Source organism: Phoca vitulina, unplaced genomic scaffold (assembly GCF_004348235.1).
Source record: "Phoca vitulina isolate PV1807 unplaced genomic scaffold, GSC_HSeal_1.0 scaffold19, whole genome shotgun sequence".
Classification (NCBI taxonomy): domain Eukaryota; kingdom Metazoa; phylum Chordata; class Mammalia; order Carnivora; family Phocidae; genus Phoca; species Phoca vitulina.
The window spans coordinates 8,188,735-8,214,335 of NW_022589722.1; the positions used below are offsets into that span (position 1 = coordinate 8,188,735).

General features: G+C 39.1%; 1 protein-coding gene across 1 annotated transcript in view; it reads right to left on the bottom strand.

The window, feature by feature from the left end:
* Positions 1-4,755: 4,755 nt before the first annotated feature.
* The window catches only part of UBE2N (ubiquitin conjugating enzyme E2 N), a 37,934-nt gene continuing 17,088 nt past the window's right edge, over positions 4,756-25,601 (bottom strand). Inside the window, exons 2-4 of the mRNA XM_032416417.1 lie at positions 7,713-7,959; positions 7,386-7,526; positions 4,756-6,472 (exon numbers count right to left, since the gene is read on the bottom strand). Coding sequence (XP_032272308.1) covers positions 6,432-6,472; positions 7,386-7,526; positions 7,713-7,959 — 429 coding nt within the window. The 3' untranslated portion in view covers positions 4,756-6,431. The remainder of the gene's footprint in view (positions 6,473-7,385; positions 7,527-7,712; positions 7,960-25,601) is intronic.

A 25,601-nucleotide genomic window follows, 5' to 3' on the forward strand; every position in this document is an offset into this window, starting at 1 on the left:
TTCTCTGCAGGTTCCTATTAAGCTGAACTTTGTAGACGAAGTGACAGGACTAAACACTACTTTTTAGTGAACTGGGTTGTAACGAATGCTGTCATGTAGTTTATTCTGTCTCAAATGAAGTTTCCAGCTAACCCTTTGTTTCATAAATTTCTAATGTATACCAGAAGCTGCACAATAATCTGCTTTATGCCCAGCATTGTTGCTCATAGCACAGAATAAGTTTCTGCCCACAAGACTGTTACAGTCTAAGGGCACCTGCATGGCTCAGTAGGTTAAGCATGACTTCAGCTCAGGTTGTGATCTCAGGGCCCTGGGATTCCAAGGTGTTACAACTTAAATTTTTTTTTACAGACTTACATGTACCATCTTCAAAAGCAACATTTTAAATTGTGCCCCTCCCCCCAAATATTTAGCAACATTTTACATGGAGCTGTAGAACAAAAATCAGGTTGAAAAGTCATCTCATCTCTGGTGCTACTTTCCTCCCTGTTTTTATATCTTCCTGACTAGTGCCATTGGCTGAATTCTAGCAGTAAGGTGAGAAGGCCCTAAAGGCCTCTCTTGGCATTGCATTATAGCAAAGACCCAAATTTATCCAAAGGCTCAACTGTCTTTTTGTCAGAAACCAGTCTTAAATTCCTCTACTTTGCCGTGATTGCAACTAATTATCCCCAAAGTTATTCTTGCCAGTTATGTGGAATATTGACTACCCTCTGGACATCACATTTCCTGGTTCTTAAACACCAACGCCAGTATTGTAACTCCCATTTTTCTCAATTTTTAATCAAATGCATTCCTTAAATGAAATTAAAAGAATACTTTGACCATTAATGTGTATCCAGAACCTTGAAAACATATCTTTTGATCAAAGTATGACACTAGGAATCCCAAACCCTCTCCAGGAATGTGGACAAAGATTTATATACCAAAATTAGGCAACTAAAGGGAGACAGGGAAATAATATGCACACACCTAAAGGGGTAATGGTCAACAAATATATCCATGTAAAGATTACACAGACACAAATAACGTTCAAGTCAGGTAAGGATCTGTGCACGTGTATCAGTATAGCCTTTTGGACAACGACTAAGTACTACTTAGCAAAATTTTACAGCTGCACCTCTGGGAATCTAGTCAACTGAAACACTTAGACAAGTTGTACAATCAAAATATGGTTAAAGATGGGTATTGCAGGCTTTGTAAAACTGGCATCAATTTAAATGTTGCAACTGGGATTAAATTATGATCAATAGATATGATATGGATACCAAATGTGATGCCACCAAGTGTAAACTTTGAATAACACGTTTTAAAAAGAACTATAGAGTATTACCTACTAAAGGTCACTTTTTAAAAAGGAACCTGGATTTATTTTCTTTAAAAGCCTGTATAATTTTAAAATTAATATTCCAAGAAATTTTCAGTGTGAAAATGTTTAATAATCTCACATGAAAAAACTGGGCTTGATAAATGCTCAATCTGTGCATACTATCAAAATATGTATATTAACAGCAAAGGGGGAAAAGGAAACCTACACCATCTTTGTTATTGGAATAACAGTAATGTATCACTTTTTAAAGGAGTGGGAAGGAGAGACACATTTGGTTCTAATACAAGAGCAGGGAATAATCAATCACAGCCAAGGGGGTTGGTAACAGCCTACAGGACAAACCTTAGACCCCACCTCTTTGTACAGCTCACAAACTTAGAACATTTTATTTTTTTTTTTTACATTTTCAGTGGTTGAAAATATTTTGTGACCTGTGAAAATTAAACTTTTATCATAGCACTGCATGTCCAACCATTTAAAATTGTCTATGGATGCTTTCTCACCAACAATGGCAGAGGCGAGTAACGTGGACAGACCCATGGACCACAGAGCCCCAAATATTTAGTGTTTTAGAAGGAAAAAAAAAAGATTGTAAGACTTTGGCCCTATTCATTCCCTTGGTTACTCAGTCCTAATGCTTCCTCCCAAAACAAAGAAACAGCACCAAGTTCAAATCTAGTGCAACCAACCTACCTTACCTGAACTGCTTTTGACGAGTCTTTAGTCTACTCATGAATTTCAGCCAGAATACTTTGTAAACTTGCTAGATTATAATGAGATTTAATTGGGATTTACTAATCTAGATCATGGAACTATTTCAAAAGAGAGTCATATGGTGGGTGAGAATGGATCAGAGTATGTAAAAAAGGAAACCTGCTAGGTACTCTACAAATGAGGTGAGATTATCAATCTTTCTAACTTCTAAGACCTGTTTTGTCCCCTAGATACAAATGATTAGCAGAGGAAAAATGTAAAAAGCTCCTTAATGAGCACCACAAAATGTATTTTAAATGATGAGATTTCAGTTGTTACTCTGCTAGGAGACAATAAGCAAGGTCGATTTAAGGCAATTATTCTGCTTCTACAACCAAATCAGAAACTGAAACAATTTTATCTAGTCAGTAGAGGCTTGGCTGTGTAGCACTCTACATCCACATAACTGAAATGCCACACCAACAGGCACAGACGAAATGAGACCAACTGAAGTACGGCAAAGATGTTAACTGGGGAGAGGAAGGAGGACGGGCACTCTTCATGTGAAGTTCTACACCTAAAAGGAAAAACCCGTACCCCAATTCCTAGTTTTGCTGCCAATGAGAACTTACCCAATTTGTAAAAAAGCTGTACCAAAGCTAACCCTTGGAACAAATCCTCCCAATTTCCAACATCAAGGAGAAATGGAAATTAACACAGGAGCATATAGTTAACGAAACAAGTATCACCAGGCTGGGTGGAAGATTACAGATTTTTATTCTTTATATTTCTTTCAAGTTATTCCATTCAACATGTTTTGCTTTTGTGATCATTAAATCATTTAAAAAATAAACCCCTGATATAATTCCTTAAACCTAAGCAGCATGCTAAATAGCTAAATGAAATGTTACCCCAGCCCAAAAATAATTATTCCAATGAGATACTACATTTTTCTTAAATCGACTGATGAATTAGCTGCCCTATAATCATGGCATTTAATTATTTGTTTTTTGGCCAGCTTTTCCAGATAAGGCTAACTTTTTAAAACCTTTGCTACTGCAACTAACAAAAAGTGATATGGCTAGAATAGCCCCCCCCAAAAAAAAGATTCCTGAACCATCAAATAGAAAAATAAAGACAATTTCTATCATTCCTAGGACACCAACAGTTCCATTTCGCTAATGTGTTTATGGTGTCTTGCAGGACACTAGATTTCCTCCAGTACTCTCTTTGAACAGTGCTAAACCACAGCACCTGTGGCTTGTTTAAATATCAGTTTGTATTTAAGCTTATTTTAAAATGCTTTTTAAATTTTGTATTAAAGTATGTTCTTGGTCTAGAGCAGGGTTTAAGTTCTACACACTGCGGACCTAAGATCTTACGAGGCAGAACCAAGAATAACTAGTGTGGAAACAAAGTGTACTACAACAAAACAGAAAACCAAATAAACATAAAGCTCCTGTCAATGCCTCAGGATTTCAGAGAAGCTCCTAATGGGCAGAACAGATTCTCAAGAAGCCACTTACATATTCAGATTCTTTTCCTCTCCCCCAGGGCTTTGCACATGGTGTTCCTCCAGCTTAGAGGTGTTCATCTGGCTGGAATCCAGAAGAGCGGCCCTTCCCAAGTACTTCCTTCCCTTCTCCAGGACAGAGTTGCAACTGCAGTTTGTCTGTGCCCCTCCCCCATTGGAAGGGCCACAGGAAAAGCCGCATGCCAATCTCATTCACTTAATCATCCCCAAGTGGTAGTGTTGGGCACATAGAATACTTTTGTCAAATTCACTGTTCCCTTAAGCTTAGGAGTTACAAAATCAAAGGCTTATAAGGGAAGAGGACTACACAAAGGAGAAAGCGGGCCTGGAAGGGGACTTGAGGCAAGCAGAGTCCCTGAACGAGGAGAGATGCGCTCTTAATCTGGAGGCTGCTTCCTCCCAGAAGGTGAAGGTTGCTATGCACAAATGCTGGGCATGGTCACAGTTGCCAGATCTTCACATCATTAAGTTACCAGAATTTGGGATTTTTTGTCACGTGAATCTCCTAATTTTAAAAATGTTGGCACTGAATTCAGAATGTTTTAACCAATCACATTGTGTGGGCCAAGGAAAAGGCCCAAAAGCCAGAGGTAGCTGCCAGTTTTGGGAATCTATCCTGGCCTCTCCCAGAGCTCCTTTAATCCTAAACACGTTCAACCAACAAACTGGCTCATTTCATCCCACTGGTTGAGAAAGAGTCTTATCAAAACAATGGGGGCTCTTAACAAAATTACAAAGGAAAAAACAGGATGCCATAAAATCAGGAATTCATGTATTTGAAACAAAAACAGTGAATTATTCCACTAATTTAGGACTTCTACAACTCAAATAAGTAGACATAAGAGTCCTATTCTAGACATATTTTGTGGTACAATGAATTTAAATCTGGAATTTTAGGACTTACAAATCACTATGTGATACTAGCTATCATCACAAGTAGTGCCACCTGCACTAAATAAAGCTCATCTCTACGGAACTGCTTGTGTTCATTTTGGCCCCAGAATGCGATTCAGTTTCCTTGATTGCAAAACACCCTCTACAGCACAGGAACTGTTATAAATGTCAACTGCTCTTAAGAGCTTTAACTTTACAACGTTAAGGTTACGAACAATTATTCTGAATTAAACTAACATTTGTTTCCAAGCAATGCATTTATTTGGAAGGATACCAGTTACCACTCATCAAAAACTTTTGTATGTTGAAAATGTAATTTTAATAGATAATTCTTCATCTTACATAGGAGCACAATAAAATACACCACATTCTGAAGAAACTCCAGAAGTTAAGAGAATCAAGAGTGGGGGAAATTCAGACGGGCTACAATATCCATTACCTTAAATTGCGAGAGACAAAGGTTCCCACCTGCGGGTTAACATTTACATACTTAGGACTGGCTACACTGATGACTTACAAAGAACAAGGATAGGGAATTCGATACGGAGAAGGGTGGGAAAGAACAGTTTTTTGAGGGGAGGAACTCTGTCAATGCAGAAAAAAATTACTGAATATCAAACAATAGGAGCTCCCATAGCAAATACTGAAGGATGAAAGAATCATTAACTGAGGATCTGATACTCTCAAAGGAAGAAACCTTTCCGATGACACTTACGCAAGCTGGCTGCTTGAGATCTGCTCATCGGGTCTATAAGGAAGACTCCTAAGTGCCTCAGCAACCCCAAATGATTATCAGATTGGTGTTTCCTAGTAGCACATACCAGTGGTTACACGTGAAGTTTCCAGACAAGAACTAAGAAGAAGGTCATATCCCAAGTGCCAGACACAAACAAATGTGGCACAGCGTGTGAGTCCTACATAAAGTCAGTCGCAGCGGCTGCTCTGCTGCGACTGTCCTGTGCAGTAAGTGTCAAACATCATGGCAAGACACCTATGATCATCTAATCAGACAACACAAACACATTTATTCAAATTTCTAGAGGTAAAAAAAATATCAAATACCGACGCTTTATGCATGCTCAGGGCCAGCTTATAAATACTCCATTCAGTGACATCTTAACACAAGTTTGCATCAGTGAAAAGAAACTGGCAAAATCCACCTCTTGCTGGATCAACTTGTCAGATGGTGAAGACCAAAAGAGAATGTTCCATCAGTTTTAATTTTTAAATACGATTGTCACATTGGGAAAATGAAATAAGCACAGTAAAATAAACTGTACAAAGGCAAAGTAGAATAACAAAAAATATTTTACTAAAACATAAGATTTACAGAAGTTTCCAGACAAGCCATACAAAATGGTCACAAGCTTTTTCTTGAAGGAAGGATTCTACACTTGACAGCAAAGTCACAATGTTATTAGTGAGGGCTGTGATGTTTGTTTAATGTTCCCATTTTGGTTCAAACAATCAAGCTTGTCCATCTACAGCGTCTAAATAAAGTTAGACTTGGCTAGAGAGCATATTCTAAAGAACTGGTTAGCTGCTTTTAACCAATGCAATTAGATCACCATAAAAAGGGGGAAAGGAGCCCATAAAATTAAAATAAAACTACCTCTCCCCCTCAAAAAAAGTAATAAAGAAAAACACCCACACCCCTGCAGCTAACCTGACAGCTACCTTCATTCACAGTGCTTTATACTCAAACCATGAGGGGGAAATGAATAAAAGCAGAGAAGGGCCACTGCTTTTAAACGTTTCACAACAATCCAGATGGTACTTCTAGCCTCTGCTCATGCTTTACAACAATGAATCAGGACAAGACATAGATTTGCTAATGTGCATTTAATCACCAAAGGACTGAAGATGTCTGGGCTTTTATTCTGTAATGTTTCTAAGACTGTGTCCATTAAATGCAAACAAAAAAGGAAGAAGTCTTGGCAGAACAGGAGAAGTGATGCACACTTGATGATCAGATCGATTTTATATATTATTCATGGCATATAGCCTAGTCCATGCTCTAGCTGTAGACAAAAACAAACGTGCAATTATTATTTTACTTAGTTCAATATGTTACTTTCCAAACTCTGTAAACATAAAGCAGTATTCTGTTAAATTCATGCCATTTTCTGTCATCTGGATCAGACAGACTGTGTGTATATCTAATTACCAAAACACTACAACGGAATCCAGAAGTTCTACAAAATTCAGCAGAATGAAAAGAGTTGTCTCCTTTTGTCTCCATTTCTAGACATGCTCTCCACTAATTTTGTTAAAATCTGTAACAAGAAGAATCCTACTCATTTCAAACTCCCTAGCTATAAACTGACATAGTTTTATTGATCAGATGAATTACAAAAGCAGCTCAAAAGAGTTCAGAAGTTTTCTAGTGTATTCATGTACTGCTAGATGAATGGTACACACCAAATATTTGATAAACCAGGTAGTGCAGGTTATACAAGTTAAGAGCTCCCAATTATAGGCTGTCTTTACATCTGGGGGTCATGAAGCAGGCCCTAACTTGGAACTTAAACATCTGTTGTTAAGAGGTGTTTACATATTAGAAACAGGATCTGACTTATTCCTCTTAATATATTTTTTCTTTTTGTTAAGACTCGAAAAGATGTTTTTAAAAAGGTAGTATAGGGCGCCTGAGTGGCTCAGATGGTTAAGCGTCTGCCTTCGGCTAGTGTCATGATCCCAGGGTCCTGGGCTGAGACCCACATTGGGCTCCTGGCTCAGCGGGGAGCCTGCTTCTCCCTCTCCCTCTGCCTCTCCCCCTGCTCATGCTCTCTCTCTCTCTGTATCTCAAAGAAATAAATGAAATCTTTAAAAATAAAATAAATAAATAAATAAATAAATATTAAAAATTAAAAAGGTAGTACATATTTGTTTTAAAAAGTGGAAGTGGTGTGAAGGAGAATGGGTATTAAATACCTGTTTCTATGGCTTGGGCTTCGTTGGTCTTCCACTGCTCCGCTACATCATTTGCTAATGGATCATCTGGATTGGGAGCACTTAACAAAGCCTGGATCGATAGCAGAACTGTGCGGATCTGCAGTGCTGGGGACCACTTATCTATGAAGGCAACAGGCCCAGAATGATCAGCATGAAACAACAGCCCCAGAACTCCTGCATTGCATTCCCACAGACCTTTGTGGTCTTTATATAAGGCAAGATTACAATGTTCAGATTCTCAATACAGAATGCTTAAGAGAAAAAGGAGAAATCTTAATAGCATATATTAATAAAGGTAACACTTACCTTTCAAAATATCTAAACATATTCTTCCCAACTTGTCTACATTAGGATGATAAATTTTGGTCATGAAACGTACTTTAGGGGCTGCCATCGGGTATTCTTCTGGTAGGAATAGTTCAAGCTTAAAAGTCCCTCCCTCAAAGGGGGAATCCTGGGGGCCAGCAATGACCACATGAAAATAACGGGCGTTGCTCTCATCTGGTTCTGCTTTAATGCCAGGAACTGGTTCTGCCAGCAAACGCTGGGTTTCCTACAACAGAAAAACATGATACATTTATGAAACAAATGTCACTTTGCTAAACACCAAGTTAAAAGACTATTTACATAATCCCAATCACCTCAATGCAACTGCAAGTGAATACTGATGACATACACTACAACTACAAATGTCTGAAAATATGTTGATAATAAAAATTAGGCTAATGAAACTGATTTTATACTAAGGAGAGAAGTGAGGAGAGGGGAGTGGAGGAGAGAGGAGGGGAGAGAGAAGAGAAAAAAGAAAATAACACTGGGATTATCACATAGGTAAATAAAGGCAACTTACTCTGTTTAAACTCTACCAAAACCTTTAAAAAGTACAATTAGGGGTGCCTGGCTGACTCAGTCAGCAGAGCATGCGACTCTTGGTCTTAGTGTTGTGAGTTCCAGCTGCACGTTGGGTGTGGAGATTACTTAAAAATAAAATCTTCTAATTAATTAATTTTTTAAAAAGTAAAATTAGTTCTAAAAGTCACTGGAAATCTGAATGTAGGAGGGAGGGCCAAGTGCCTAGGCACCTGAACAGAGCTAGCTAGAACTATATACAACCTTGACACCAAACACTTTAATGCTGCTCGCCAACAATCATTAGGTCTCTTTTCCATCTTTCTCCCTCTCTCCTAAATAACTATAACACTCTTCCCTCTCTCTTCAAACCTCCAGTACCTCTATCCTCACCCTCACTTTTGGCTGATGACTCTGCTTTCTATTTCACGAGAAAACAGACATGCTTCCCACTGTAGCATTTGTACACCCACCTTCAACTGTGTACCCATGTGCTTTGCCTGTCCTCCTGTCACTGTGAAGGAAATGGCCATCACTCTCGGCTAAGACTGACCTCTCCTCTAAAGCACTAGATCTCATCTCCTTCTCACCTATCCACGGACATTGCCCTAGCATCTCTTTCGAAACTCTCCTGAATCATCAGTTCCCCCTCTTCACTGGATCTTTCCCCAAACTGTACAAATTTGCTGTAATTTCTCCCAGTAAGAGGAGAAAATAACCTTGACCTCACTCTCCCCCCACCCCCACCAGCTAATGCCCCACTGCTTTGCTGCTCTTTCAAAGTAATCTATACTTGATTGTCTCCAATTTTCCTCCTCCCTCCTATCTTGAACACAACTCTCCAATCAGGGTCTATCCAATAACCTGTCTGTTGAGGTCACCAGTGATTCCCACACAGTTAAATCAAATGGCCAATGCTTAATCTTCATCTTATTTGACCTAACTGTAACATCTTACCCAGCTGGTCCTTGCCAACCACCACCCAGCTTCCTGTAGCCAAGCTCTCCTGATTCTCTTCTACTTGTCTGGCTGCAACTCCTTGCTGGTTCCCTCCCTGACTCCCCAACACTGAAGTGCGCCAAGGCTCTGTACTAGGGCTTCTTTATCTACACTCTTCCATAGTGATCCCATATTGTCCAATGAATCTAAATACTAAATACACCCTGTATATGATGTCTCCCCAAATTCATATCCAGCACAGATCTCTCCCCTAGATCACGCCTCTTTTATCCATAACCACCTGTTCAACAGCTCCTCTTGAGTATCTTAATAAGCATCCCAAACTTTGCATGACTTTCCCCACCTTCAACCTGCTCTTCCCTCAAAGCCTTCTTCACCATCAAGCCATCCTTCCAATTGATCAAATCTTTTCCTTCATACCCCACCATATCTAACCTGATTGGCATATTTTGTTCACTTGAATTTCAAAATCTACTGGACTGCTTCTTACCACCCTGCGGCTACACTTCTAATCCAAGCCACCATCAGCTCTCGGCTGGCATACTGCAATAGCCTAACTTCGTTCTTCTTGCTGCTGACTTTGTTCCCCACTCCCTCCTGGGTCTGTTTCATGGATCTTTCAAAGTCCTTATAATGGCCCCCCAAGAAGAGGCTTTATATGATCCCCTCACTCTGGCTATTCTTAACTCATCTTCGGCTATGTTTCCCCCAATACTCCCACTCTGGCACTTTGCTCCAGCCAGATTAGCAGCTTGGTAATTTTCCAACCTGCCAGGCATACTCCTCCCTCAAAAGCTTTGCCCTCGCTTTTTTTCCCCTGAAATTTCTATCTGGTTTGCTCCCTCAGAGCTCCTAAGATCTTCATTCAAATGTGTTTTCTTAGTAAGGCCTCCATAATTGAAACTGAAAAAGCCCATTTCCACCCTATCCCACACCCTTCCTATCCCTGTTCCCCTAATTTTATCTCCACAGCACTACTAACATATTACACATCTCACTTATTTTGCTCAGAATGGAAGTGCCATAAAAGGAGATTTGTGCCTGTTTTATTTACTGCCATATCCTCAGCGTTTGGAACAGTGCCTGGCACCACAGATGTTCAATAAATACTTGCTGAATTATGAATCTATTTGATGTTACAAAGAACAAGGAATAAACTATCAGAATTGCATCTTTAACATTAAAGCAGTGTTATTCAGAGCAGGATGTGCACATCACAAGAGGAAAACAAAAGGATCCATTCAGGCATGGGAAGAAATAATCTAACTTCTATTTATAAACTTACTGTCAGCCAAAAATAGTTAACACTCAATAAAAGAAACTGACAATACCATGTGTAATTTTATATATTAGTAACATATTTTCAACATTTTGAATAGGCATGTGCAGTCGAAGTTTTAGAACACTGCTATACCTAAAGTTTTAGATATGAAGAACAATGAGAATATTGTATTTACACTGCCTTCACTTAAGAAAAATCCTACACCGGGGCACCTGGGTGGCTCAGATGGTTAAGCATCTGCCTTCGGCTCAGGTCATGATCCCAGGGTCCTGGGATCGAGCCCCACATCGGGCTCCTGGCTCAGCAGGGAGCCTGCTTCTCCTTCTCCCTCTGCCTCTCTCCCTGCTCATGCTCGCTCTCTCTCTGTATCTCTGTGTCTCAAATGAATAAATAAAATCTTTAAAAAGAAAAAAAAAAGAAAAATCCTACACCTTACACCATTTCATTCTACAGCCTACAGGGCACATACTAAGAGAGATTTCCCTGTCATATACTGAAATAATCATAAGATGCAGATAAAAAATTAAACCCTTTTCCAAACTGTGTTAAACCCATAGCCATTTAAAGTAATGCCTTTAGTACTTTAATTAGAGACTAGTTTTTTTGCTTTGTTTTAATCGTGGCAATACAAGGGCAAATGAGAAACTGAAATGCTATAAACTACTTTCAGCAAAATGTTCTTTAGGTTCAAAGTAAAACATTCTTAGAGCATTAAAAATCCTCAAGAACAGGGGCACCTGGGTGGCTCAGATGATTAAGTGTCTGTCTTCAGCTTGGGTCATGATCCCAGGGTTCTGGGATCAAGCCCCCGCATTGGGCTCCCTGTCTGATTCTCCCTCTCTGCCCCTCCCCGCCCCCAGTGTGTGTGTGCTCTCTTGCTCTCAAGCTCTCTCTTCCTCTCTCAAGTAAATAAAATCTCAAAAAAAAAAAAAAAAAATCTCAAGAGGCAATAATGAAGCCCCCCCCACTGTGGGAAGTCCTCCAACATGGAATTAGAACAAAAGAGGCCAGGCTTCATTTTTAGCATCAATCAATCAATCAATCAAGATATTAAGGATCAACAGTAAGAGTAAAGGAATGAGAAAAAACCTAGATGGTAAAATTCCTTGAATTGTGACCTCTCCTCACCTCCATCCTCCTTTTGTTTTGCCCCAGGTCTTCCTATTTTTAGAAATCCATAAGGAGGGAGATTGGGAGGCTGGGGGTCTAAGAGCCCCAAAATCCCACTCCCTGGTTACACAAAGTAGTAGCAGCTCTATTCAAGGCTATAAAAAGCTGCCAGAAGGGCCTCCAAGATCATATCCCAAAATAGCCTCAAAATTACTCTTAGAACACATTGTCAGAGATTCAGCATTCCTTCCTCATCTTCAGTTCCTCCTCAAAATAAGTGTCTTTCTAAAGAATGTACATATTAAACATATCACATGGCCTGATCAATTTTAAGATTTAATCAGAACACATTCTAGCATAAGCTTTTAAGTGTGGAAAACCTTTTGAAACAGTTTTTATATGCTCTCAAGTTCTCATGGATTTTGATATAATGAACAGATGCATAATTATTTGACTACATGGCACTGATTTCCCAAACAAACCCATAACATAAATTATGGGAGGAAAAAAGAATAAAATCCAAACCAAATGGAACAAGTCTCACCCACAGACCTTGGGAGTCAATTTTTTTCCCAAAAAAGGCAAAAATGGGTAGGATATAAAATCCTTCCTGCTACTACTCACACATGGTTAACTATGAAACACCTAGTTTTATATTATTCTTTGGTAGAAAGACAGTGAAGTACAGTGTGATTTCTTCAAGTCTAGAAGTAACGGGTTCAAACTCCTACTGCACTGCTTACTTAACTATTACTTTTGAGCAAATAATTTACACTGCTCTGAGTCTCAGCAGACTTATCTATATCATAATTAAGACCGCCTCTCATGCAGAGTTGCTATGAAGATCAAGAGATAATACTGCAGAAAGACTTAACAAATGAGATCACTTAGGAAGGCCATAGCCATATACAACCAACTCAAAAAGAATTAAGAACAAAGCACAATAACAAATCTTAAAGATTTATTAAATAACAGTATTTGTTTTTACAGAAAACAGAATAACCATTAGTTTCATTATGATCCTACTTGTTTAAAAGCAATCCTCCGACCCAGTCCCAGGTAGAACTGAGTTTAGGCCATACAGAACAAAAAGCACTGCATAAAAATAGAGTATGAATTTAAGTGGCAATAAGATTAAGTCTCAAGAAAACTATCTCATCTTACAGAGTGAGGGTAATAGTTCATGTTATAAATACCTTAAAGTGGAAGTAAATAACATCAAATTGATCTGGTCATCAATACATCTACTGGGACTTGAAAAGCAAATTCCAGGATTATACCACAGTAAACTGCAGCACTTGAGTTTGTCAACTAAATTCCATTAACTAGGTCTTGTCCCACTTTAAAGTTCAATAACAACTTGTGCTCACTATGAAGCAATGTAAGGTCTTATTATACATTTTTTAAGGCAATGAATGAATTATGTACAGTAAAATTTTAGATAATAAACAGTATTCTTAGAAAAAGAGTAGCAAGGGCGCCTGGTGGCTCAGTCGGTTAAGCGTCTTGATTTTGGTTCAGGTCATGATCTCAGGGTCCTGAGATCTAGCCTCAGGTCGGACTCCATGCTCAGCAGGGAGTCTGCTTGAGATTCTCTCTCCCTCTGCCCCTCCCCCCCCAAAGAAAAAAAGGGAGGGAGGAAGAAAAAGAGTGGCAATCTGCATATGAGAAAAGTTGATACATAATAACTTTCTATATACACCTCCAACATATGTCTACAGCACTTAGGTTTTTCCCTATTTAGAATATTCTCTGGTGACACCTGGGTGGCGCAGTCAGCTAAGCGCCTGACTTTTGGTTTCAGCTCAGGTCATGATCTCAGGGTCATGATATCCCTGCTCCATCAGCACTCAGCACAGTCTGCTTAAGACTCTCTTTCCCTCTCCCTCTGCCCATCACCACACCCTCTCTCACTCTCTAAAATTAAAAAAAGAATATTCTCCGAAACACAAAAATGCAATGTATTACTAATAATGTCAATTGTCGATCTTTTAGATCATCTCACCCAAGAGCCATCTGACTATACTTGATAACACTATCAATTTTTTTGTCACAATTAGTCTTACCAAACTGAGAGATGCCTCAATGATGTCTACTCTGTCTACTCCAACCTCTGTTAACTACATCTGTAAGCAATTTTAAAATATTAACAAACAGGGGCTCCTTTTTGGGATTACTGATAAAGCAAAAGCCTATTTTTCAATTGTAAGCTACTTTAAGGGCATCTACAACTTCACCATCTACAATAAGTGGGCACTAAAAAAAATGTTAACCAATATTTTTGAGTGTCATGCCCCCAACATTTTATCCATGAGCCATGTCGTTTTTACTGCACAATTTTGGTCAACACAATGAATTTTAGGAACGCATAGATCTCATTATAGTAGAAGGGACTATAGTTATTCTGGCTGGGATTACAAACAGAGCCAAAATTGTGCTCAATTTCCCCACTACACCACTTCCTTACAAATCATAAGGCCAGCTAGAGGTGCGTACAGCATGATAAAAATGGCTGATGAATATTTTCTCTACAGCAGTGCTGCCCAACAGAAATACGAGCTGCAAATATTAAATTTTCCGCTAGCCACATTAAAAAGTAAAAACAATTAAAATTAGTATTTAACAATATATTCAAATAGCATCATTTCAACATGTAATCAATATAAAAATTATTAATATTTATAATCTTTTCTCATACAAAGTCTTCAAAATCCAGTAATTTATACTTACAACACGTATCAATTCAAACTAGCCACACTGCAACTGCTCAATAGCCACATGGGGCTAGGAGCTACCATACAGGACAGTGAAACACAATACTGTTACAATCTTACTTACAGGTTGTGAAAATAATTTATTCATATAGTGAGTAAAATCTGGTAGAGAAACTTAAAAGTATCACTTTTTTCCCCTCAAAAAATTCTATTCAAATAGTAATATCTGAATCACTGGGGCGCCTGGGTTGCTCAGTCGTTAAGCGTCTGCCTTCGCCTCGGGTCGTGGTCCCAGAGTCCTGGGATCGAGCCCCGCATCAGACTCCCTGCTCGGCGGGAAGCCTGCTTCTCCCTCTCCCACTCCCCCTGCTTGTGTTCCCTCTCTAGCTAGCTGTCTCTCTCTGTCAAATAAATAAGTAAAATCTTTGGAAAAAAAAAAAAAGAATATCTGAATTACTAATAATAGGAATGTGGGTGTTATTGTTTGTTACAGTCACAAGATTGTGTTAGAAAATAATGATTTGTAGCCATTTCAAAAAAGCATAGCATGGACAAAAATTAACTGAAACAAGGCAACTGCATTAAGAAATAAGAGTCAATCCCCTCAGGAATAAATTTAATTTTTACAGTCCACACTACCCCCTAGTGGACGAAAGACATCACTTACTTATTTCAACCCCTTTTCTTCCCAAACGGCTCATAAATTATTTTACCCTAATTCACTAAGTTTTTTAAAAATGTTTACCCTAGGGGCGCCTGGGTGGCTCAGTTGGTTAAGCAACTGCCTTCAGCTCAGGTCATGGTCCTGGAGTCCCTGGATCGAGTCCCGCATCGGGCTCCCTGCTCGACAGGGAGTCTGCTTCGCCCTCTGACACTACCCCCTCTCATGTGCTCTCTCTCAAATAAATAAAAATCTTTAAAAATAAAATAAAAATGTTTATCCTAAAGTCAGATGAGAATAATGATTCTCAAGGCACACCCTCCACCTTCCTCTTTTTCTCCCTCTACTCCCACACACATAAACCTCACAATTTCCTTCTCTGAAAAGAAGGAAAAATGGAAGGAGCCCTTTCAAAGGCTCTAGGTACCAAGGACTAAATCTTAAGATTTTAGACCAAGTATCCCTTTAATGAAAAGCTTTATTTCCAGTTGGACTGATAAGTAGCAAGAAAGTAAAGCTGACCCATGAACAACACAGGAGTTAGGGGCACCAACCCCCGGCACAGTTGAAAATCCACATATAACTTTTAACCCCCCAAAAACTTAACTACTTACTAATAGCCTACTGTTGACCAGAAGCCTTACCTGTAAGTCAATTAATACATATTTTATGTATGTACTATATACTGTATTCTTACAATAAAGTAAGCTAGAGAAAAGAACATGTTAAGAAAATGAGGGGCACCTGGGTGGCTCAGTCAGTTAAACATCTGCCTTTGGCTCAGGTCATGATCTCCGGGTCTTAGATGGAGCCTCAAGTCTGGCTCCCCACTCAGCAGGAAGTCTGCTTCTCCCTCTCCCTCTGCCCCCGCTTGTGCGTGCTCTCCCTCTCTCTAATAAATAAAAATCTTAAAAAAAAAAAATCATAAGGAAGAGAAAATACATTTAATATCCATACTGCATTTATCAAAACAAAAAAAATCCATGTACAAGTGGACTCATGTATAAGCGGACAAGCGAGCACAGTTCAAACCCGTGTTCTTTAAGGGTCAATTGTACTCTGTATTCCACTTGAAGTAATACCCAAGAGATGGAATGGAATGACCTGGGCTACAAATCTCTAGTTTTTTTCTCAAGCCAAGACCAAATCAGTACTTCTGTTAAGTTCAGTGAAAAGGAAAAGAGACTTGGAAGCCAGGGAAGGACTTTTGAAAAGCTAAATCCAATCAACTTGTTTCTCAGGTCTGAATTAGTCTGGAAGCATCTCCCCTGTAGTTCCAGTTTCCTGGACATTAACACCACTCCTCTTACTACAGCTAGGACAGTAACTATTTGAAGATAAGAACTCCAGCGCAAATGGTGGTGATGATGTGCTAAATAAATACATGCTTGTTCAATGAATAAATGCATGCGTGCTTAGGCACCAGACAGAGCTGATAAGAAGAATTACTATACTTACTGTGTTAGTAGTGGGTAACTTCCACCCCAGGAATGGCATTTAAAATTATTCCGATCACTGACAACAGACAAAAATCTGAAAATCCTACTAACAAAGTGTGCCTCCAACAGGGAAAACCATTAAGCTGAATTCCTTGCCTACCACCCCCAAATTCTTTTGTGTCACTAAACACATCAGGTTATACTGCAGTCTCTGTTTCTTATCCTGCCCCCACCAGTCTGTAAATTAAATAAGGGCAGGGACTCTATGCGATTATTAAAGCACTGTGCCCAGATACACAGAGAATCGATAAAAAATCAAGTAACAACAACTGTGCCAAATAGTGACTTAAGTGCTCTACATGTATTATTAACTCAATCTTCATACCCATTTTACAAATGAGGGAAATGAGAAACTAAGACTAACCACTTACATTATAACCAAAGCTAGCAAGTGGCAGAGCCAAGATTGAAATCCAGGTAACTGGCCTCTACTCAGCTGGCTTCAGAGCCTGATTTCTTAATCTCAACGACCTATAGAAAGACAATTAACAATATGAATAGTAAATCTCAAATGTCTGGCAGGATAGTAAATAGCACAGAAGTTAAGGAAGGGCTTATTTTCAGTCCTTCATAATCATGAAAAAGTGCTTCATCAAAGGGGTAAATTACTTTAAGCCATAATGTCACTTTTTTTCTTTTTTTCCTTTGGGACTGGCAACTGAAGAAATATACAGTCTTAGTAACATAAATGAAGTAGAAAACACTCTGCTTTATTTGATGGAAAAATTGGTATATGTCATTTTGACCTGGAATTATCCATTATATGGTAAGCCACTTTGCCTATCTCTGTTATTACATGAAACCACTATGCTCTGAAATGTTGTGACTCTGAAATATGAATTTACTAACAAATGTTTATTTATTTTGTACATGACACTGTGGTATCAACTAATTCAAAGGAAGAATAAAAAAAAGTCCCTTTGTCCCCCAAGAATTTATTTCACTGAGTATAAAGTACATATAAAAGTCAGTTTTTTGGGGCACCTGGGTGGCTCAGATGGTTAAGCGTCTGCCTCAGGCTCAGGTCATCATCTCCAGGTCCTGGAATCGAGCCCCATGTCAGGCACCCAGCTCAGTGGGGAGTCTGCTTCTCCCCCTGCTCCTGCCTCTCCCCCTGCTTGTGTTCTCTCTGTATCTCTCTCAAATGAATCAAAAAAAAAAAAAAGAATTATCTTCAAGATAGTTTTAAAAAAAAAGTCACTTTTTGAAAGATGCATTTTCAAATGGGGTATGTCAAGGTCTTAGAGAAGGTACATGTGATTAGGGATACTAATCTACAGGAACAACAGGACTAGACTGGGAGCACATTATGTTCTTGCTTATTTCTAAAGACATTTCAAAAGTTTTCTGGAAAGATAACTTTACATCTCCATCTTTTTTCTACTTTTTAAAAGATTTCTAAATATTGGCATCACAGCTGAAGACAATGCCAATTACTCCTTCATAAAACACTCACGAAATTCTTGATGGTAAAAATGTCCTCTGAGGGGCGCCTGGGTGGCTCAGTCATTAAGCGTCTGCCTTCGGTTCAGGTCATGATCCCAGGGTCCTGGGATGGAGCCCCGTGTTGGGCTCCCTGCTCAGCGGGAAGCCTGCTTCTCCCTCTCCCAGTCCCCCTGCTTGTGTTCCCTCTCTTGCTGTGTCTCTGTCAAATAAATAAATAAAATCTTAAAAAAAAAAAAATGTCCTTTGAATGCCCAGCACTATACTAGTAGACTCATGGAAGTTAACATCTCCATTTTTTTTCTTGGTTTCTGATTTGATGGATTATATAAACACTTCATTGCCTGGACTTTCTTTAGCACCAGCTCAAAAATTTAATATATGCCTTTACTGATCTGAGTAATGTAACTGTCCTTCGGTCTTAATGAATTCTGTGTCTTAGGAATGATGTCTTGGAACTCTGAATGAAGAGACTATCTAGCTTAGTACACTTCATTGAGATTGCCGCTATTTATAATAAGGTCCTTAAGGCACCGTTTATAATAAGGTCCTTAAGGCACCGTTAGCAAACCCATCAAAAAGCATTTTTAAAAAACTTGCATACTTTAGATTCTGGGAAGAAGTATATCATTTAGTAGGTGGGGGAGGGAAGGTCTTCTGTATTCATCCTGAATGAAAAGGCAATTTTTTAATTTCCTGTTTCTGTACAGTGAAAACAAAATTATGAGTGATGCCTTAGCAAAAAACCAGTGAACTTGTACTTTAAAAAAAAATTCGGCATTTAAGTTAGAAATGATCTAGATTGTGGGTTTCTTTCTTAAAATTTCAACTGGTTGAAGTTGATAATTCATTTTAAGGCCTTTATGTGTAATTCCAGCCATTTATCTACACATTTGTCTATAATTAAACAACAGTAAAATTCCCCCATTCATTCACACCTTCCCTCCCCTTCCTTAGTATAATATTGGACTTAGGAGCTTAAGAATGTGAAAGTTTGAAGTAACTCGTTTGAAAATAGAAAAAAGTTATCCATAGTCACAGAGGATTATGTCTGGCAGCATAAGAAAAATGAGGTTCATAGTGGATGTTCTTCATTCCTTTAGACCACCTGACAGGCAGAACAGCCTTGTTGGGGAATAATACCCCCCAACCTTTATGGATCCCCACCTCCTCAGTAGAAGCTTTAGTCTCAGAAAATTTCCGCTCTACTAAGCATGTGAGACCTAGGCTCACACAAAACCTGTGCATCAAAGCTAAAATACAACAGAAGGATCCATTCTGGAGATAATAGCAGTAGTTACCTCTAGACAGCAACGGAAGAGGTTCTAGAGTAGCAGTCTGTACTTGGTATCAGCAATCAAACTGCAGAGTACGAGGCACACAATAGTGGCAGTGAAGACTCCACCATGATGTGACTGTGAGCCTTGTTTGAATGCCTCTTTCTTTGGCACCCCTGAAGATTATGTGAGATACCTAATAACTCAGTAAATACTATTTCTACTTAAACTAGCCAAAGTTGACCTCCATCGCTTGCTAAAAATACAAAGCCTAAATAGATAGAAAAGAAAGTGAAGAAAAGTTAAGAGTTAATGGACCAGGGGTTGGGTAGATGAAGAGGTTAAGAAGCTAAGTATCTCTTTGGGATTAAATGAGGTCAAAGGAGAGCACCAAAGTCAGCTAACCTCTCTATCAAAGAACTTCTATCTAGTTTAACAGCCTTTGTTAAAGAAGGAGCTAATTTCACATTAAAAGAGTTAACTTCCAACTAGACAGCCTGGTATACCTCCTAGGGAAAAACCTGGAGCTAAGATGTCTCTATTTAATCCCAATCCTAACTGTACCAATTTGTTATACAATCATACAAACTCACTTAACCTCCCCAACCATCTAAAATTTAGTCCCTCCAACATTTCAAAGGTTCTCTAGCACTAAAATTGACTGAATATTTTAACATTGGAATGGATGAAATATTACGGTTATATGCTCCCTTCTACTAAAAGGTCCCCTTTTATAATACTCTTATTGTTTTAAAGATTTATATTTGAGAGGTAGCAGGGGGGGAAGGGAAGAGGGAGAGAGAGTCCCAAGCAGACTCCACGCTAAGCACAGAGCTCAACGCAGGGCTCAATCTCAAGATGCTGCAATCACGACCTGAGCTGAAACCAAGAGCAGGGTGCTTAACCAGCTGCACCACCTAGGTACCCCATAATACTCTTTAACACTGTAATTACTGTTCACTATTTCGCCCTCCCTGCTGAGGGAAGAGATTATGGACTGTATCCCTAGCATCTATGCCAATGCTCAATATCTAAAGAAGAAATTTGTTGCTAATGGTACCTGCTTTTTTTCCCCAATTCTTTCCCACCTGCTCATTAAAGAAAAATACAATATAGACTTAAATAGCTATACTCCTAATAACCAAAATCTGGTTAACATTTTAGTATGTTTGTATTTATTCTGATAAAGACAAAAGCCCTTTTAAAACAGTTTAATATTTTTACATTTTTTCATTTACTGTGTCAGTGCATCCCACTTTCCTGGTTGCTTTACAGGTAAAGTAATCAATATTCCTTGCACAACTATGTGGCATAAACAGACACTTTTACTGGCCTGCAAGCTAGTGGCTACACTGGTACAACTACCATGTATTACTTATTCAATCCTTGATCACTAGTTACTTCAGGTTTCAAATGTGGTAATCACAACAAAATTTAAGTGCTAAATGCCTGAGGTCTCCACTAATAGGAAAGGCCTATGCTTATATTAACAGACAAGACAGAAGCAGAGCAGCTGAAATTTTCAGTGAGGCAAACAAAAATAAGTTACAGTTGGTCCAGATTTGCATTCTCAATCCAATTGTGCCACTGACAAAATTTTGTCCAAAATCCAAACCACAAGAAAAAATACTGCATACTAACTCTGAGATAAATCAGGAAGCAATTAGATTTTAGGGATTCTGGCTCCCCCAAAATAAGCACCCTTTAAGAAGGCTGCCATACTGCACCACTCCAAGAGAAGCCCATTCAACATCACAGTCTGTATGAATGGCACTCCCTGAAGTTGTACAGTGCAAGATCCCAAATACTACGGATTAAAGAATAAAACTTCAGTTTAGCAGCAATACAAATCAACTTTATTATTGTCTAACTCATGGAAAATTGATTATATGGTAATTCTAATAAAATCAAAATGATAATTCCAGTAAAATCAGATTATTTACCTCAAACATCCCATTTTCCTACCCACCGCTGATAAACGGGCATCCACTGTGCTTTAAAAGAAAATCTATGCCCTATTTCAGATGGTTATGTTTAAGGTTATCCATTTTGTGGAACTAATACATAAATGATGAACACAAGTATACCCACACTGAGAAGGAATTCATTCTTTCCAGATTTACAGTGAAGCAGCATCTTTGCAAAATCAGAAAACAGTAATAACATTATAAGGCTCACTGTATTATGGTAAGCTCTCTTCTCTGCACTCTAACCCTCCCAACCACCTTAGAGCTAGATTAGTGTATTAAACAGATAAAGAAGTAGAGGTCAAGTGTGCTGCACAAGCTAGTACTTGGCACAGCTACAAGTCAAGCCCAGAAAACCTACCCCCACATTCTGTGCTCCTGCCACACATAACCCACACAGCTCCACATACCCAAAATCTTTTTGCTCTTCAGAATTAGGAAGTAGATCTAAGACATTTAACACACTAAACGTTATTTTGCCCACAAAGCAGCATTTCTACCGTTTTGAAAAGTCGACTGTCACTTAAGAGGTAAGCAGCTGAGTAAATGCTACTGACTAAAAAAGCAAGAGTATTATTGGGCGGTATGGGTGCACCTTCTGCACAAAGCTATCCCTTACATACTTTCCTCCCTACTGACTCCCCAGCTACACTAGTCCCTATAAGTCAAGGCCCAGGTGTAGTGTTTGCAGCCCCAACACTGAGCACCACAGAGTGTCTCACATTCCATAAGGGCTGAATGAACAGACCTAACTACTACTGAAAGAAAAATACAGAGGGTAAAGGGGGATTCAAGAACTTCCAAAAATGGTAAGCGCAAGGTTTTAAGGTTCCAGAAAGTGGCCATAAATGGCAGGAATATGAAAAAAAAAAAAAAAAAAAAAGGGTTTTTTTTTTTTTAAGTGTTAAACCCAATCTTCATGAACTATTTCATACTTCTGCTCAAAAGCTTTGCCCTTGCCATTCTCCTTACAAGTTGTGCACTTAAAGGACCAAACACTAAGCACCAGAGTATCAGGCTTAAGTTTCTTTTGCCCCTTTAGTAGCTTTGATAATCTAATCATTTTTCTCAAGTTTAATAATGATCATTTGCTAATAAGAACTGGTTGACATATTAAAGATTCAGTCTTCTACCTCAAGGTTTTTGGAAGAATTTGAAATTAATCTCATTTTCTTGAGTACTTTCGAGATTTTAATATTTCACACATTATCAGTCTAGTTTGAAAGTTAAATAATCCTTTTTTAAGATTTTATTTATTTGAGAGAGAGAGTAAACAAGAGAGAGCACAGGCTGGGGGAGAGGCAGAAGGAGAGGGAGACGCAGGCTCCCCACTGAGCAGGGAGCCTGATGCGGGGTTTGATCCCAGGACCCCAGGATCATGACCTGGGCCGAAGGCAGACGCTTAACCGAATGAGCCATTCAGGCGTCCCAAAAGTTAAATAATCTTAAGAGATCCAGCTGGAGTATATAACTCAGTAGATATTCTATTTTTCTGTGATTTTAGATGATTATTTTGTGCTGTGCCACTGAGCCAGAGAAAGAAATGACCCAGACAACTCAGATTTTAATATAACTGAAATAAGCACAAATTTACATACTGAGGCAGACATATTATATGATAGAGCATCTGTGTACAATAGTACTGGGTCAAATTCACCCATTTCATGTGGGACAGCCAGAGTCTCTGCAACAACATAATATGAATGCTGGACATAGGGCTTGTTAGCAGTGTGAACTAATATGATATGTTGTAAAACTGCACCTAAGCAAAAATAACAAAATTTCAAACAAAGATTACAAAAGCTTACAAAATTATAAAATAACAGATGTAAATGGTCCAACTGAGTGGTTTCCTTGAGGAAAGTAATTAGATGGCTGAGAGGTGGGCGACACTTCAAGCTAGTATCCTTTTGCTGAATTCTGTAACATGTCCAAGTACTACTTACCAAAAAAAGCAAGAAAAAATGTTTTTAAATAAAATCACCCAAGGAAATTGGATAAGCATTGTTAAGTAACCCTATTTTGAAAGTGACAATGTTTTATTATCAAGACAACCCTTAAAACTCAGAATAGACAAAAATTTTTAAAAATGCTATTTACGGTTATGGAAAAAACTGGCTCTCATATACATGGCTGGTGGGATTACAAGCTAACCCAACCTTTAAAATTTCATGTCTTGGAATTTATCCCAAGGAAAAACTGTGAATGTGTTCAAAAGTACAGCTCCAGAAATAATGGTCACACCAAAGCCTATGAGAATGTGTAACACCACAGAAAAATATCCTTCTATGTAAGTGAAAACACACACTTCAAAACAGTATAATCTTTTTGATTAAGTGTTGTGCTGGGATGGAATGTTCTAAATCTTAAGATGGTGGTTTCATAGCTGTTGTCAAAACTTAAATGGTACACTTAAAATGGATGCATTACTTGTATGTAAATTATACCTTAATAGAGTTTATTTAAAAGGGGGAAAAAAGCGTAGTGTATGTCTTGGGCTTGCTGAGGGCAGGGAGTGGGTCTTAATTTGGGTAGACAGGGCCCCTATTCACCTGAGTATTTATTGGGATTGAGAGGCAGGAGCTACACTGACCAGGGACTCCGCACTAAACTCTGCAGATGAGAGGTGCTGCAGTGGAGCAATGCAGGAGGGAAGAACCTAGAGGAAAAACACCAAGAGCCAATGAGATGGCTTATGACCATTGGCTGCTAAACTCCTAACTCTCCAATAAACACCCTTTAAGAAGGCTGCCATACTGCACCACTCCAAGAGAAGCCCATTCAACATCACATCCGTAACTTGCAAAATGCTTGTAACTACGTAGTGGATTCTTTTATGGAAACTGCTTAAAGGGCTGAACTGTGTGTTTGGGTTAAATGCATATACCATCCCAGAACCAGAGACAAAAGAAAACCTCAAAATATTGCTAAATGGCCAAATCCTCAGCAGGATATGGGATTTTCAGAAGCTAATGAATTAGAAAGCTAGATAAATTTAGTTAGAACTGGAATACATCCAAGGTGTAGTGATGACAAAAGAATTAATCCTTAAAACTGACCTGAATGTTCACATTGTTGTTTCATTTAAGCCTCAGAACCACCTCCAGAAATGTACACAAGTGGCAGAACATGGATTAGAAGTGCACTGCAGTCCAGGGCTCTGGTACTTGGAATCCTTAGCCTCCAGCAGCGCTTCCCATCTATACATTCATGTTAGGTGAATGACAGAGTTGTAACTGTAAGGTGAATCTGAGCTAAAAACAGAAAATGTTTCTTAATTTGTTCTAATAGTATATGAAGGAGTGTCCTCAGAACTGAGGCAGTCACCAAGGATAGGGGCAAGGGTAAACTCCTGATGTACCATTTGCCTGTATCCTCTGGCACTTTCTCTAAGCCTACTTTCTTCTCTAACATCCTAGCTTGAATGCACACAGTTCTGGTCTAAGATTTGAGGGTTGGTCCAAAAAAGAGGGGGAAAAAATTCAACTGATTTGGAACAAAGACATTTATCTATGGTATATGTTGCTTACTTTAAAAAAATCCTGACAAATGGCCTGTATGGGGGGGGGGGGGGGTGTGGCAGCGGGCCCCTTACCCTAAGCTTAGTCAAAACAAAAACATTTTTTTTTTTAAAGATTTTATTTATTTATTTGACAGAGAGAGACACAATGAGAGAGGGAACACAAGCAGGGGGACTGGGAGAGGGAGAAACAGGCCTCCCGCCGAGCAGGGAGCCCAATGACAGGCTTGATCCCAGGTCCCTGGGATCATGACCTGAGCCGAAGGCAGACGCTTAATGACTGAGCCACCCAGGTGCCCCAAAACAAAAACATTTTTTAAAAATCTCAAAATCCCTAATTCTGCAGGACTGAAGTCAAGCCAAATACTACCACATCTTTTCCCTATCTATCGTGGGCTGGGCCAGAAGGTCAGGCAGCTTTCTATCTCTAAAACCTCTACACTGGGAAATTTTATCTGTGTCAGATGTAAAGTAATGGTCTCTCACTTATCCTTCTATACTTTGTGATTCTGGAGGCAAGACTCTGCAAACCGCACTTCTGCTTTGCCAGGGACTCGGCACTAAACCCTGCAGATGAGAGGTGCTGAAGGGGGACTATGAGGGGGAAGGTGCTTCTCCCGGGTTTCTTGTCTGTCTGAGGTGCCTGTGAGCATCATCCAACATCCCTGCAGCACATTCATTCAATCTGCAGTTTACCCCACACTGAGAGCACCAGCTTAATGGTCATGTGTCCCTATAGAGGGCGGGACTCTCTTCGGAGTTCTGCATCCCAGATGGGGCTCTGCATCCCAAGTTCCTCAATTTTAATAATTTCAATCTTTTTTCTGTTTTCTTCCCAGACTTGGAAGTGGTAGCTGCTTCCTATTCTACCTCCACAATACTTTAAAGCTCTCTTTTCACCCTTTCAGTCACC